Consider the following 15,790-nt stretch of genomic DNA (forward strand, 5'->3'; position numbering starts at 1 on the left):
AAACCAACAGTTACAATGATAAAATCATAAGTCAAAATGAGCGAAAGAGAGAAGTGCGAGAGGGATAACAGATATACATACCAGCTATCAGGTGAAAAACAGTCACAGGATCGGGAAGAAGTGAAGAAAAACACGTAAGAAAGATTGCCTAAGGAGTACTGATAGCTACACAGACACAGGTCAATAAAATTGAGAAACAGTGTAGGTCAGAAGGTCAACAACAGACGTGATCTAAACTAACAGTTACAATGATAAAATCATAAGTCAAAATAAGCGAAAGAGAGAAGTGCAAGAGGGAAAACAGAGATACATACCAACTATCAGGTGAGAGAGAGACACAGGGCTGGGAAGAAGCGAAAAAAGACAGGTAAGAAAGATTCCCTAAAGAATACTGATAGCTAAACAGAGACAGGCCAAAAAAATCAAGAGACAGTATAAGTCAGAAGGTAAACACCAAACGTAATCTAGACCAACAGTTTCAATGATAAAATCATAAGTCAAAATAAGCGATCGGACTAGAGTCACTTCTGTGATCTCCGATTCCAGCCTCTCCCTTTTGTTTTTCGTTGCAGCATAGGGGTGGGGCTTTGTCTCCTGTTTCACATTGTTGCCTTAGGAGCTGAGGTAAAGTTTGTTGCTAGGTCGGCGGGGCAATGGAAGTCTCTGCCTGGAGAATGGCGAGGCAGTTTAAGCAGATCTGTTTTTCTCCGCTTGTCTGGGTCCTCTGGTTTGGGGTCTCACGCTGAGTACCTCAGCCAGGGTGGACCTGGAGTTCCAGAGCTCCAAAGTTCCAAAGGGCAGGCTCTAAACGGCACGAGTTACGCTGGGACCCTGCAGAGTACTTCAGCCAGTAATGGAACCGGTGTCTCTGAGGGGCGGGCGCTCAGAGCCTCCCTGTGCGACCTGCCGGGCCGGGGAGAGAGCTGGAGGGAGCAGGGACCCAAAACTTCCCCACACGCTGCAATACCTGGCCTTAGGAAATAAGGTAAAGTTTGTTGATAGGTGGGCAGGGCAATGGAAGTCTTTGCCTGGAGTATGGCAAGGCAGTTTAAGCAGGTCTGTTTTTCTCCGCTTGTCTGGGTCCTCTGGTTTGGGGTCTCACGCTGAGTGCCTCAGCCAGGGTGGACCCGGAGTTCCAGAGCTCCAAATTTCCAAAGTGCAGGCTCTAAACAGCGAGAGTGGCGCTGGGACCCTACAGAGTACTTCAGCCAGAAATGGAACCAGCGTCTCTGAGGGGCGGGTGCCCAGAGCTTCCCTGTGTGACCGGTGGCTTGATGCTGGGTGCCCGGGCTGGAGACAATGCAGCCGGGGAGGGATCTGGAGGGGGCTGGGACCGGAGACTTCCACACATGAGTAGAACGGCAGCAGTGGGGGGAGGGGCGCAATATCTGGCCTTGCGTGGGACTGAAGTTCCCGGGCCTGACCCCAGCACGGTTGGTGGTGGGCTGGGGGATGGGGGTAGCGAAGTGATAGCCTTTTTGGGAACTCACGTTCAGAGAATCTCACCAGTTCACCTATGCCGTCGCCATCTTGCCCCGTCTCCGACTTTTTTTTTTTTTTTTGGCTTGGAGTCTCACTCTATCACCCAGACTGGAGTACAGTGGCCACTCCCGACCACCGCAGCCTCGACCTGCTGGGCTCTGGTGATCTTTCTGCCTCAGCCTTCCAAGTAGCTGGAACTACAGGTGCGCGCTACCATGCCTGGCTAATTTTTTTGATTTATTGTAGAGATGGGGTCTCGCCAAGTTGCCCAGGGGGGTCTCAAACCCGCGGGCTCAGGCAGTTCACTCACCTCGGCCTCCCAAGGCACGGGAAGGGTGGTAGACTTTTAGATATATACTATACATATGAATGTATCTGAAAGGCCTAGTATATCAGAACTTACTAAGTAGAGTTCATAATGACTGCATTCTTTATTGTCTTGGCCATTGTTTATAGACTTCTTACTCTATGACTTTCTTTTTAAATTTTTGTGTTATTATGGAAGTATCACATTTTAGACAGTTTTGAAACAATGGAAAAGCATAAAGAAAACAAATCAGAGCTGGGCATGGTGGCTAATGCCTGTGATCCCAGCACTTTGGGAGACCAAGGTGGGAGGATTGCTTGAGTCTAGGAGTTCAGGACTACCCTGAGCAACATAGCGAGACCTCATCACTACAAAAAAAGAAAAAAAAATCAAAAAAATTAACTGGGTGTGTGGAGGCATGCACTTGTAGTCCCAGCTACTTGGAGGCTGAGGCAGGAGGATTGTCCACACCTAGGAGGTTGAAGCTGTGGTGAGCCATGATTGTGCCACTGCAGACTCCAGCCTGGGTGACAGAGTGAGACCCCTGACTCAAAAAAATTAAAAGTAAATAAAACAAAATCCTTACAAGTCTACATTTTCGTCTCAGGTCTTTTGACACATGTATATGTGTATATTGTGTTTCATAATCTTTTAAAATTTAATATTATGATGAATATTTTCTGGCGTCAGTAAATGTTCTTTTTTAAGAAATCTATTGAGTCTTCTACCCATTATCCTGCATTTTAGGTTTCTGGCCACATATATTATTTTAAATGTGTACATAAATAGTTGTGAGCATTACTAATAATTTCTTCAGGATAACTATTTCTTCAGGATAAATTCCTGAAAATGAGGAAATCTGGAAATACTAGATCAAAGAGAGCCCATGGTTTAAGACTTGATTTCTGTTGTCAAATTACTCTCTAAAAAGGTCTACTAGCTGTGTATAAGTGAAAGACTTTTACACATGACTTTTTAAATTACTGATTATTCTTTATTTTCTTAAGCAATATTGTCCTTACATGGTTTAACTTTCTTTTTTTTCTTTTTTTTTTGAGTCAGAGTGTCACTCTGTCACCCACACTGGAGTGCAGCGGCTGCTCCTGGCCACCACAGCCTCGACTGCTGGGCTCTGGAGATCCTTCCGCCTCAGCCTTCCGAGTAGCCAGAATTACAGGCATGTGCTACCACGCCCGGCTGATTTTTTTTTTGGATTTATTGTAGAGATGAGGTCTTGCTGCCCAGGTGGGTCTCGAACCCACGGGCTCAGGCAATCCACTCACCTCAGCCTCCCAAAGGTGCAGGATTACAGGCTGAGCCACCGAGCCCGGCTCGGGGCCATAAATTTAATAACAGTAAATGTTAACTTAGTATTTATCTACATGGTACTAGTAGTTTTGAACTAATTTATTTTTAAATTTCTCAGTGTCAGTTTATATCATTATTGAATTTTGATTGTCAAGTGGGAGTGATACTTGTCCTCTGCTTCTGCTAGTCCATATCAGAATCATCCCAGAAATTTTGACATAACTCTTTCGCCTACCTACTTCCTGACCTTCTCTGTTCACCTCACGTGTTATTTTTGTTCCTGCCTCCCAAACCTTAGTAGTAAGCTACTATTACTAATGGGAATATATTAGAATTTTCAGATCTAATGGTACAAACAAAAGCATTGAGAATCCCTGTTCTGGTGCTTTTCAGATTATTTTTGTGGTTAGTCCTACGTGCTTCATCTTAAAAAAAAGAAAAAATGGAAAGGGAAGGAGAAAGGGAAAATAAATAATGAAGCACTAAGTTTGCCAGGCCATTATGGTTGGGTTGTTTCCTATAGATTCCTCAATTTAAAAAATAAAATTTAAAAGTTGTCAACAGTTCCTAAGTTTCTGTGCACATAATTATGAACTACAGTTGACCCTTGAATGTTGCAGGGGTTAGGAGCACTTGACCCTCTCATGCAGTCTGAAACTCGTGTATAACCTTTGACTTCCCAGAAACTTAGCTACTAAGTCTATTGTTGTCAATTAACACGTTTTGTTATGTTATATGTTTTATATACTGTATTTGTAGAATAAAGTGTGGTAGAGAAAAGAAAATGTTATTAAGAAAATCATAAGGAAAATAAAATACATTTCCAATACTATACTATATTTATCAATACCTAAAGTTTGCATCATCTGTTTATAAGATGAAATGTCTGTCCAAAAGGTGGGCAACCACAACTACAGACCTCAAATCTGTGGTACATATCAAACAACTTAACTTTTACTTGTTAATGTTATGATTTTTCTCTGCTTCTTGGGAGCACTTCCAGGATCACTACAGGCCCTTTGTATGGGTCCCATGGTGTTATTCGTGGTTTACTGTATTCCACTAAACATGGTAAAGATTACATGAGAACGCCGGGCTCACTGGCTCAGCCTGTAATCCCGCGCCTTTGGGAGGCTGAGGTGAGTGGATTGCCTGAGCCCGCGGGTTCGAGACCCGCCTGGGCAGCGAGACCTCATCTCTACAATAAATTAAAAAATCAGCCAGGCGTGGTAGCGCATGTCTGTAATTCCGGCTACTTGGAAGGCTGAGGTGGAAGGATCGCCGGAGCCCAGCGGGTCGAGGCTGCAGTGGCCGCTCCCAGTCTGGGCAACAGAGTGAGACTCCAACTCAAAAAAAAAAAAAAAAAAAGATTACATGAGAACTGCGAGAGACATTTTTTTACTGCCATATGCAGTTTACTGAAGAGGTGAATTGCTCATGTGGAGATGATTAGCATCACACAGCATTTTAAGTAAATACTTACAACACTTGAGCTCACCCAAACAGCAACAGGAGGTGGCTATGGAATTGTTATAGTAACATAGGATGTACTAAAATGAATTTTATGCCGTTATGATTTAATATTTCATCTTTACTTTTGTTTACATTCTTCTTGTCTACAAATGGCACCATGTATGGAGGACTGTGTATGTAATTTTGGATGAAACTTAACTTTTTCTAATTTGTGTATATTTTATGGTAGCCAATGATAAGACTGACTAATTTATACATATATTTCATGCATTCATGACATACTTGAATTTTTCTAAATGTTTTCCATATTTCTAAGCTATGTAGTTTGCTAGTTTTTCAAATTGTTGGAAATCTCTAAAAAAATTTCCAGTATATCTATTGAAAAAAGGTACATATTAAGTGAATCAACACAGTTCAAATCTGTATAGTTCAATGATCAATTGTGATTATTTTTGTTTTTATTGTTTGAAAGAAGCACAGATACCTACTATAACTTATCTTGTATAGGTCATGGGTGCTTATCTCAGAAAAAAATTTTATTATAATTTTCTTGACTAATGTTGAGAACTTAAATATTTCTACTCCTTGAATATTTTTGATCATTTGCTGTTTTCCTTAGTTCCTGAGAAGTCTCTTTGTGAGCATGTAGTGACTGGAAATGTCCATCCTGAGGCAGCAGTGAGGGTCATTCAATCCATGGCTCGTTTCATGGCCGCCTATTTCACCAATCAGCAACTTTGCATTTTGCCACCTCACAATGTGAATGTTCTTCCTCCACTTCATATTAAAATAGGTAATATGGTAAACAAATAATTTTCTCATCTTTATTTTTGTATATGCATAATATTTAAAATCATATTATACAAAGATAATTATTCTATGGAAATAGTACTATTGTAACGTAGTGCCTGACATATGGAAGGCTATTTGTGACTATTTGTGAATGAATAGAATCTGAAAAAGATAGTTAACTTGGATTTTTTTTTTTGAGTTGGAGCCTCACTCGGTCACCCAGACTGGAGGGCAGTGGCCGCTCCCGGCCACCGCAGCCTCGACCTGCTGGCCTCTGGCGATCCTTCTGCCTCAGCCTTCCAAGTAACTGGAACTACAGGTGCGCGTAACCACGTCCGGCTAATTTTTGATTTATGGTAGAGATGAGGTCTTGCCAAGTTGACCAGGCAGGTCTCGAACCCACGGGCTCAGGCAATCTACTCACCTCAGCCTCCCAAAGTGCTGGGATTACAGGTTGAGCCACCAAGCCCAGCTAACTTGGATTTTTAAAAATTGAGTATGAGCCAGGTACAATGACCCATGCTTATAATCCCAGCACTTTGCAAAGCAGAGGTGAGAAGACTGCCTGAGCCCAGGGGTTCAAGACCAGTCTAGGCAACTTGGTGAGACTTCATCTTTGCAATAAGTAAAAAAAAAAAATTAGCCAGACACAGTGGTACACACTTGTGGGTCCAGGTACTTGAATGGCTGAGGTGGAAGGATCAACTGAGCCCAGCACGTCAAGCCTACGGTGGTGGTGAGTGTGCCACTGCAACTCAGGCTAGGCGACAGAGTGAGACTCCAGCTCAAAAAAAAAATTGAATATGGTTTGTTTGTTTGTTTGTTTTTGAGTTGGAGTCTCATTCTGTCGCCCAGACTGGAGTGCGGTGGCCGCTCCCGGCCATCGCAGCCTCGACCTGCTGGGCTCCAGCGATCCTTCCACCTCAGCCTTCCAAGTAGCTGGAACTACAGGTGCATGCTACCATGCCCGGCTAATTTTTGATTTATTGTAGAGATGAGGTCTCGCCAAGTTGCCCAGGCGGGTCTCGAACCCGCGGGCTCAGGCAATCCACTCATCTCAGCCTCCCAAAGGCGCGGGATTATAGGCTGAGCCACCGAGCCCGGCTGAGACAAGCCTTTTTATTCCTCATGTGAATATCTTCCCAGTGAAAGATGAGGATCAGAGAGAAGGTTTTTGAACTTTTTCTTCCTGTGCCCATGATTGTGCTTATTGAAATTTAAATATCTGAGATTTTATATGTATGCTTTATTTCTTTTAGTTTCCCAGTACTGTCTTGAAAAACAGTAAAATCAGCAGTCTCAACTTAGAATACATTTCATGTTTTTTTCTAATCAGAACTGATGGCAGGACATTAATATTGGGAATTTCAGTAGCTTATTTGGTAAACTTTTTTACTGTGTGAAAACTTTTTTACTGTGTGAAAGTAGTAGCCATGTGTGGTGGCTCACGCCTGTAATCCCAGCATTTTGAGAGGCAGAGGCGAGAGGCTTGCCTGAACCCAGGGGTACGAGACCAGCCTGGGCAACTTGGCAAGACCTTGTCTCTTCAATACATCAAAAAATTAGCTGGGCATGGTGGCGCACGCTTATAGTTCCACCTGCTTAGATAGCTGAGGTGGAATGATTGCCTGAGTCCAGCAGGTTGAGGCTGCAGTGGCCATGAGTGTGCCTCTGCACTCCAGCCTGAGCAATAGAGTGAGACTCCGACTCAGAAAAAAGTAGTAAAATTTTCAAAAAATTAAATCATTCACGTTATTTTAGAATTATAGTGTCTTGCTCATAGTGACTATAAATAGGAAATATTTAGTCAATCTTCTGGTTTCTTTACCTATACAGAATCAGACATCCAAGTGATTGAAATTTTTTTTATTTTTATACAGATAACATTTCTCCCATCATATTTTCAGGTTGCTTTATCAAGTTACTTCAATTAGGAAAAGGTACACAAGGCTGGAGGGAAGGATATTACCTCTTTGTATTAAATCAGGCCAGACAAGACTCTTGTCATTAGTCAAGATTAGTGAAACTCTAGCCAGGCTCGGTGGCTCAGCCTGTAATCCCACGCCTTTGGGAGGCTGAGGTGAGTGTATTGTCTGAGCCCGCGGGTTCGAGACCTGTCTGGGCAGTGAGATCTCATCTCTACAATAAATCAAAAAAATCAGCTGGGTGTGGTAGCGCATGCCTGTAGGTCTGGCTACTCGGAAGGCTGAGGTGGAAGGCTGAGGTGGAAGGATCGCCAGAGCCCAGCAGGCGAGGCTGCGGTGACTGGGAGCGACCGCTGCACTCCAGTCTGGGTGACCGAGTGAGACTCCAACTCAAAAAAAAAAAAAGATTAGTGAAACTCACACTTTTCTATTTTCTAAAGAACACTAATATATTGACCACTTAATATGCTTGAGTATTACCTTAAATTATTATTTTATTGCATGACACTGTAGGTAACATAATCAGATGAAGTGTGGGCTCTGCTCATATTTTGTAATCTAGTATGAGAAATAGGCGTGTATTTCCAAGCAGCCCATAGTAATAAATTGTACATTATAACCCAGTACATATATGTGTTTTTTTAATGTATGTGCAAGCTGACACAAAAGTTTCATTAAACGGTATTTACCTTTATTTTGTGTAATACACTGATATTTTCTATTCTAGTTTTGTTTCTTTTTTTTTTTTTGAGTTGTAGTCTCAATCCATCACCCAGGCTGTAGAGCAGTGGCAGGGTCACGGCCACCCCAGCGTTGACCTGCTGGGTTCCGGCGATCCTTCCATCTCAGCCTTCCAAGTAGCTGAAACTACAGGCGCGCACTTCCACACCCATCTAATTTTTTATTTATTGTAGAGACGAGGTCTCACCGAATTGCCTGGGCTGGTCTCGAACCCGTAGGCTGAGGCAATCCACTTGCCTCGACCTCCCAAAGTGCTGGGATTACAGGCTGAGCCACCCAGCCCGGCATTTGCTTCCTTTTTAAAAGAAGACTGGCATTTGTTTCACCCACTAATGAAGCACATTTTCAGTGCTTTAAAAAAACTGTTCTAGTTGGTCAGTATTATTTTAGCCCATATTGTATGTATCTTCCTTGTGGTTTTGTGTAGAATATATCATTTGTAGAGATAAATATACCCATGTAAAGAGGCATGAATTCAGATATATGTAATTACAATACCTGTTTTCTTTCATTTACTCACAGAGCAGTCTCTTCGACTTATTCCTCTGCAACACTCTAAGGTGGCCAGTGTTGTTAGAGACCAGAATCTCTCTCATGTTTGGACAGTTGAATATGCACTTGAATTATTATTCATTAGTGGCCTGGTTCCAGAGGCTGTGTGGTTGGCACATAAACTTGGAGACTGGAAGACATCTGTTTCAATTGGTGTGGCCTTCCAACTATTCTGTAAACATGATAGCAGTTTCTTAAGGTATGTGTTTTTAAACATACTTGTTAAGATATAGTATAATAGTACCATCTAAAGTATTTTATATTTCTCTTATTGCTGGTATTTGCATATTATGTGGAATCCTTAGTTCAGCACTGTCCAGTGGAACTTTGTTCAGTGATAGAAATGTTCTATATATGCTATCCAATATGGTAGCCACTAAGCACAGGTAACTATTGAAATGTGGCTACTAAGAACTGAATTTTCAATTTAGTTTTAATTGATTTAAATTTGAATAGCTACATGCAGTTAGTGGTTACTGTGTTGGATAACTCAGTTGCTTACTTATTTGTGCGAAAACATCAGTTTAGCATATTTATGTATTAGTAATGTCCTTAAAGAGTTTATCGTCAATGGGAGAGTTTATTCAAATAGAATTTGTGTTTTAAGCTAATTAAATAATCTCTGATTTTAACTTTTTTAGATATTATGACATTACCATGTCTTTTATATATATTTCAATTCAATAATTCAACATATCCAGGCTCGGTGGCTCAGCCTGTAATCCCACGCCTTTGGGAGGCTGAGGTGAGTGGATTGCCTGAGCCCGTGGGTTTGAGACCCGCCTGGGCAGGAGAGACCTCATCTCTACAATAAATCAAAAAATTAGGTAGCGCGTGCCTGTAATTCTGGCTACTCGGAAGGCTGAGGTGGAAGGATTGCTTGATCCCAGCAGGTCGAGGCTGCGGTGGCCAGAAGCGGCCGCTGCACTCCAGTCTGGGTGACAGAGTGAGATTCCAACTCAAAAAAATAATAATAATAATTCAACATATACAGTATTTGTTTATTAGGTAACTACTGTGTGCCAGACTCTGTACCAGGTATTTTAGTGAGCATAAACTTGGATTGGCATATAGTTTCTATACTTAAGGCACCTATACTTTAGTAGAGAAAATCAGACAAAACATTGTAATTTATATAGCATGTTAAAAAAAAAAGTGCCAGTGGTATAGTGGGGAGAGTGAAAATATAATTTGGGGGAAAGACAGAACATACTTTGTGTTGAATATGTCAGTTGAGATGGACTTTGAAGGGTAAATAAGATCTTGACACATAAGTGACTAGAGAGAAAGAGAGAACATTCTAAGCATTAGCAAAGACATTGGGCAAATCACAATTATTGAGGGGTGTAATTGGAAATAAGAATGGGGAAATATATTAAGATCATAGTCATGACAAGACTTTTTTTTTTTTTTTTGAGTCAAAGTCTCATTCTGTCGTCCACGCTGGAGTGCAGTGGCACAATCACGGCCACTGCAGCCTCAATCTGCTGAACTCAGGTGATCCCTTCCACCTCAGTCTTCTAAGTAGTTTGAACTACAGGCACATGCCACCATGCCCAACTAATTTTTTTATTTATTGTAGAGATGAGGTCTTGCCAAGTTGCCCAGGCTGGTCTCGTACCCCTGAGTTCAGGCAGTCCTCTCGCCTCTCCTTCTCAAAGTGCTGGGATTACAGGTATGAGCTACCATGCCTGGCCTATGGCGGATCTTAATATAATATTTCCATAAATTTTTTTTTAACATGTAGAATGAGCTAGAAAAGTAAATTTCATTGTTTCTCAACATTTTATGTTTAGTCCTTGATGGGGGCAATCCTTCCCTTTTTAAGAACTTGGATTCATTTCCCTCAATTTGATGTCATTTCAGGTCCAAGAAAAAGAGTCTAAATCTACCAGTAAATATGACTCCGGCACAGATTTTTCGGGAAAAACTGCATTGTCTTTTAGGTCAGCCAGCCTCTTTGGAAGCAAAAAATGAAATGGGCTCAAGATGTAAACAATTTACAGGTATGTTACCTAAGAACTGACATGTGTCAGGTTAATATAAACTTTGCAGTATTTTTAAAAGTTTGTAAATATCTAAAAGTATATTAATACTTTGAAATAAGCTTATCAAAAATAAAAGTACAGTATTTATACTTAATCATGGCAACACCCAAATTTGATGCCAGCTCAAATTATTAACATGAGGGTTAATAACTTAATAATTTTCTTATTTTCTGTACATTGTACTAATAGAATTTTGCTTCATTTGGATCATTTTCTTTTGGATCTGTAGGATCATAGAATCTGATACCTGAAGGGATACTTAGAAGTGATTTACTTTAACTCTCATCTAGTATATAAATCACAGATTATTTTTTATTTGGAAAGTTTGAAGTGGTATTAAAAGTTAGAAACAATATACTACATAGTTACTCAATAATTTTATAAGATAATCTATTTTACACATAGAGAAATTTAGACTAAAAGTAATGAAATAAGTTCTTTAATGTCATATATTTAACAGTAAAACCAGGACAACTGTGGGGCTCTGGTGTTTCCATAAGTGTTGTATTCTATTAAGGAGTGAGATTTCCAACTGTAGATTCCTAAAACTTGCAAGTGTTTCTCCTGAAAGAACCCACAATACTTGGAAATCTGACTGTAAACTTTTCTTTGATAATTTTATGTGCAATTTCTTTTTAATTAATGAAAAGATGTTACTACATGAAAATTGGATTTGGAAAAAGGTCTAAAAAATTCTCAACCTGAACTTGAGTTCTGATAGTATGTTGTTTTAGATTATCTGAAAACTCTCTCACAGTAACTACATAGGTAAAATGTTTTTCTAGATAAAATATGGGCCGGGTGCGGTGGCTCAAGCCTGTAATTCCAGCACCTTGGAAGACTGAGACAAGAGGATTGCTTGAGCCCAGGGGTTTGAGATCAGCTTGGGCAACTTGGTGAGACCTCGTCTCTACAGTATACCCAAAAATGAACTGGGCATGGTAGAGTGTGCCTATAGTTCCAGCTACTTGGAAGACTGAAGTGGAAGGATTGCCTGAGCCCAGCAAGTCGACACTGGGTTGGCTGTGAGCGTGCCACTGTACTCCAGCCTAGGCAACAGAGTGAGACTCTGACTCCAAAAAAGAAAAATCCATATAAAGGTCAAACTTTAAAGAAAGTAAGAACAATTGTCAGACATTAGAAACAAAGAGCAAATAAAAACTCAAAGGATTCTATTCTTAGGTAGTACGCAAGAATAGAGAAGCATACATCTACCCAAAGATCTGTACATGAATATCTGTAGCAGCTTTTTCATAATAGCCAAAAACTGGAAACATCTCAAATGTCCATGAACAGGTATATGAATAAACAAATTGCAGTTTATTTGTAAAATGGAATAATAAATGATAAAAAGGTACAAACTACTGGAAACATGATAACATAGATGCATTGCAGAACCATCATGCTAAATGAAAGAAGTCAGAAACAAAGGCTACACACTTTATGATTCCACTTATGTGGCATTCTGTGAAAATGAAACTATAGAAACAGAAATCGATGGTTGCCTGAGAATTATGGGGAATTGACTACAAAGGAGCGTAAGAGAACATGTTTGGAGTGATAGAAATATTCATACAGGCCTATATAGATCTATTAAACTTTATTGAGTATGTCTCACTCTGTTGCCCAGGCTGGGGTACACTAGCACGATCCCAGCTACTTTTTAAGCCTCAACCTGCTGGGCTCAGGTGATCCTTCTGCTTAGCCTTCCAAGTAGCTGGGACTACAGGCTACAATACTACAGAAATGTAGAGAGGAGGTCTTGCCATGTTGCTCAGGCTTGTCTTGGACCCCTGGGCTCAGTCAATCCTCTCGTCTCCACCTCCCAAAGTGCTAGGATGACAGACATGAGCCACCATGGCTGGCTGAATTGTATACTTTTAAAAGGGTAAATTATGCTGAGTGTGGCTTACGCCTATAATCCCAACACTTTGGGAGGCAGAGGCAGGAGGGTTGCTTGAGCTCAAATTTGAGAATAGCTTAGGCAGCATAGTGACATCCCATCTTTACAAAAAAATTTTTAAAAAATAGCTGAGTATAGTGGTGCACATTACTCAGGAGACTAAGGCAAGATGATCACTTGAGCCTAGGTGGTCAAGGCTGCAGTGAGGCATAACCGTGCCACTGCACTCCAACCTGGGAGACAAAATGAGAATCTGTCTCTAAAAAATAAAAAATTAAAAGGGTGAATTGGACTGGGTGCAGTGACTCAAGTCTGTAATTCCAGCACTTTGGGAGGCCAAGGTGAGGGGATTGCCTGAGCCCACAGGTTTAAGAATAGCCTGGGCGACTTGGTGAGACCTAATCTCTACAGTAAATCAAAAAATACCCGGGCATGGTAGTGCTCACCTGCAGTTCCGGCTACTTGGAAGGCTGAGGCGGAAGGTTCACCAGAGCCCAGCAGGTCGACGCTGGGTTGTCTGTGAACTTGTAACTGCACTCCAGCCTGGACAACTGAGTGAGACTCCAACTCAAAAAAAAAAACAGGTGAACTATATGTAAATTATGTCTGAATAAACCTGATTATAAAACAAAAAGCTCAATAAATGGCAAGTTATTAGACAAGTTTAAGAGCAAATTAGTGAACTGAAAGATGAATCTGAGCTATATATTTTTACAAAATATTATATAGAGATACAGATAATAGATATAAAATATATAGAGATAGAGTTAAGCTTTGTAGAACATATATGTCTAATTGGAATTCCATTATATTCACACCAAATTCTGGATAGTGACTACCTAAATTGAATATAGCAAAAATGGCCGGGCTCGGTGGCTCAGCCTGTAATCCCAGCACTTTGGGAGGCCGAGGTGAGTGGATTGCCTGAGCCCGCGGGTTCGAGACCCACCTGGGCAACTTGATGAGACCTCCTCTCTACAACAAATCAAAAATTAGCCGGGCGTGGTAGCACGCGCCTGTAGTTCCAGCTACTTGGAAGGCTGAGGCGGAAGGATCGCTGGAGCCTAGCAGGTCGAGGCTGTGGTGGCCGGGAGCGGCCATTGCACTCCCGTCTGGGTGACAGAGTGAGACTCCAACTCAAAAAAAAAAAAAAAAGAATATAGCAAAAATGTTTATATCAGAGAAGGATAATAAGTCAGTAATGAGTGTTGTTATATTATCTACATTACAGTATGCTTAAATATTTTATAATAGAAAAAACCCTGAGTCTCCAATTCTACCACTTGCATTTCCTTGCAGTTTGCTTTCTGGGGCATGTCCACATATATACAGATACATTACTCACAGAGTTGAAGCTGGCTGGGTGCAGTGGCTCACACTTGTTTGAGTCCAGGAGTTTGAGACCAGCCTGGGAAATATAACAAAACCTTGTCTCTACAAAAAAATTTAAAAATTAGGTGGCATAGTGGTGTGCACCTGTTGTTCCAAGTACTCGGGAGACTGAGGCAGAAGGTCACCTGAGCTCAGAAGGTTGAGGCTGCAGTGAGCCTTGATTGTGCCACTATACTGCAGTCTGGGCCACAGAGTGGGACCCTGACTAAAATAAAATAAGATGAAGTTGAAGCCATACTATATAGAAGACTATATTGTATTTTTCTGTTTTGTTCATAAGTCATTTTATTAACTTTTGTTATGCAGAAGCACTATAATGGACTATTAAGAAAAAGTTACTCTCACTCTGCTTTCACGTAATGTATATTGTTTTGGTCTCAATATTTTCCAATTACTTTTATTTTTTGACTCAGAACTACATTTCAAGAATATTTTTATTATATAGTTGGTACTATAATATCTTGTATAATTCTGGAAAAAAGTCTCAAGTTCTGATTGTTTATATTTTAAAGTTCAGGATGGTTAATAAATTTCTGCTCATAAGTTTGAATGTTTTGCATGTCTACCAATATGTTTGTTCTTGACAATGAATTTTTTGAGGTTTGAAATTTCATTCTACAAAATAGGATGAGAAATTAACATAAATTTAAACTATTTTACAAAATTTTGTATTTGATAGACCCCATTGAAGAGGAAGATGCAAATCTGCTATTTGGATCAATGCAAGAAGTATTGAAAGCGTCAGTTATGGTAGATGCGGATATTCTTTCAGAGACATTTCAACTTCTCATAGACTCTGCCAAGGACTTCAGTAAGAGATTGTGGGGCTTAGTGCCAGGCGGCTTATATCTTCCAGCGCCTCCATTATATTGTCCCCAACCAGCTATTCTTAGTGAAGTAAGCTTAGTGCTTTAATCTTTTAACTAATTTAAAGTTGATTTTGTCTAATTTTTAAAAGAGTCAACCTGATAGTAATCATGTTAAAAATGCAGGCTCTGATGACATACTTTTGGATTCCAGCTTTGCCATTCACTAATTGATCTTAGGTAATATACTAAACTGCTGTTTAAGTTTCTTATCTGTAAAATGCAGGTGATGATAGTACCTCTCATAGCATCATTGAGAAGATTAAGTGAGATATCCTTTAAAAGCTGCTAACTCAGAACCTGGAACCTACTAATTATTCAAGAAATGAACAAATTATTGTAATATAGCAAAATCTCAATATCTAGACTCTTAAAAACTAGGTATTTGTTTAGTGTAACAAATTTAGTAATGATTGTCAGAATTAGCCATACATTATTTCAGTATTTTATTTATCTCTGTCTTTGCTTTTTTTGAATGACTTATTTTGTGTTTACTTTGATTTGAAAGGTCATTCTTTTTCTCCCACAGTATTCAATTGATAGTTTTGTCTTATAAGTGGCAATTCAATACTGTATTACTCTCAGAAACTTTTCCTTTGCTCTTATTAAAAATAATATTACAGGCCAGGCTCGGTGGCCCAACCTGTAATCCCAGCACTTTTGGAGTCTAAGGAGAGTGGGTTGCCTGAGTCTGTGGGTTCAAGACCAGTCCGGGCAATTTGGTGAGACCTTGTCTCTACAATAAATAAAAAATTAGCCAGACGTGGTAATGTGCGCCTGTAGTTCTGGCTACTTGGAAGGCTGAGGCAGAAGGATGGCCGGAGCCCAGCAGGTGGACGCTGTGGTGGCCATGAGTGTGCCACTGCACTCCAGATTCAATTTTACAAGGCTGGCGTAGGTCACATGCTTATCCTTTAATCAGTCATCTTAACTAGGATTAATGCAATACCCTGTTGGCCCACAATTAGGGCCTTCTCTGAAGATGTGGGTTCAGCTTTCCC

General features: G+C 40.5%; 1 protein-coding gene across 1 annotated transcript in view; it reads left to right on the forward strand.

The window, feature by feature from the left end:
- The first annotated feature begins 5,187 nt into the window (after positions 1–5,187).
- The window catches only part of CUNH5orf42 (chromosome unknown C5orf42 homolog), a 115,845-nt gene continuing 105,242 nt past the window's right edge, over positions 5,188–15,790 (forward strand). The window contains exons 1-4 of the mRNA XM_008055533.2: positions 5,188–5,363; positions 8,551–8,779; positions 10,447–10,586; positions 14,603–14,820. Of these exons, the coding sequence (XP_008053724.1) occupies positions 5,267–5,363; positions 8,551–8,779; positions 10,447–10,586; positions 14,603–14,820 (684 nt within the window). The 5' untranslated portion in view covers positions 5,188–5,266. The remainder of the gene's footprint in view (positions 5,364–8,550; positions 8,780–10,446; positions 10,587–14,602; positions 14,821–15,790) is intronic.

This window comes from Carlito syrichta, unplaced genomic scaffold (genome assembly GCF_000164805.1).
Source record: "Carlito syrichta isolate Samal-C Ts95f unplaced genomic scaffold, Tarsius_syrichta-2.0.1 Scaffold301873, whole genome shotgun sequence".
In the NCBI taxonomy this organism is placed as follows: Eukaryota; Metazoa; Chordata; class Mammalia; order Primates; family Tarsiidae; genus Carlito; species Carlito syrichta.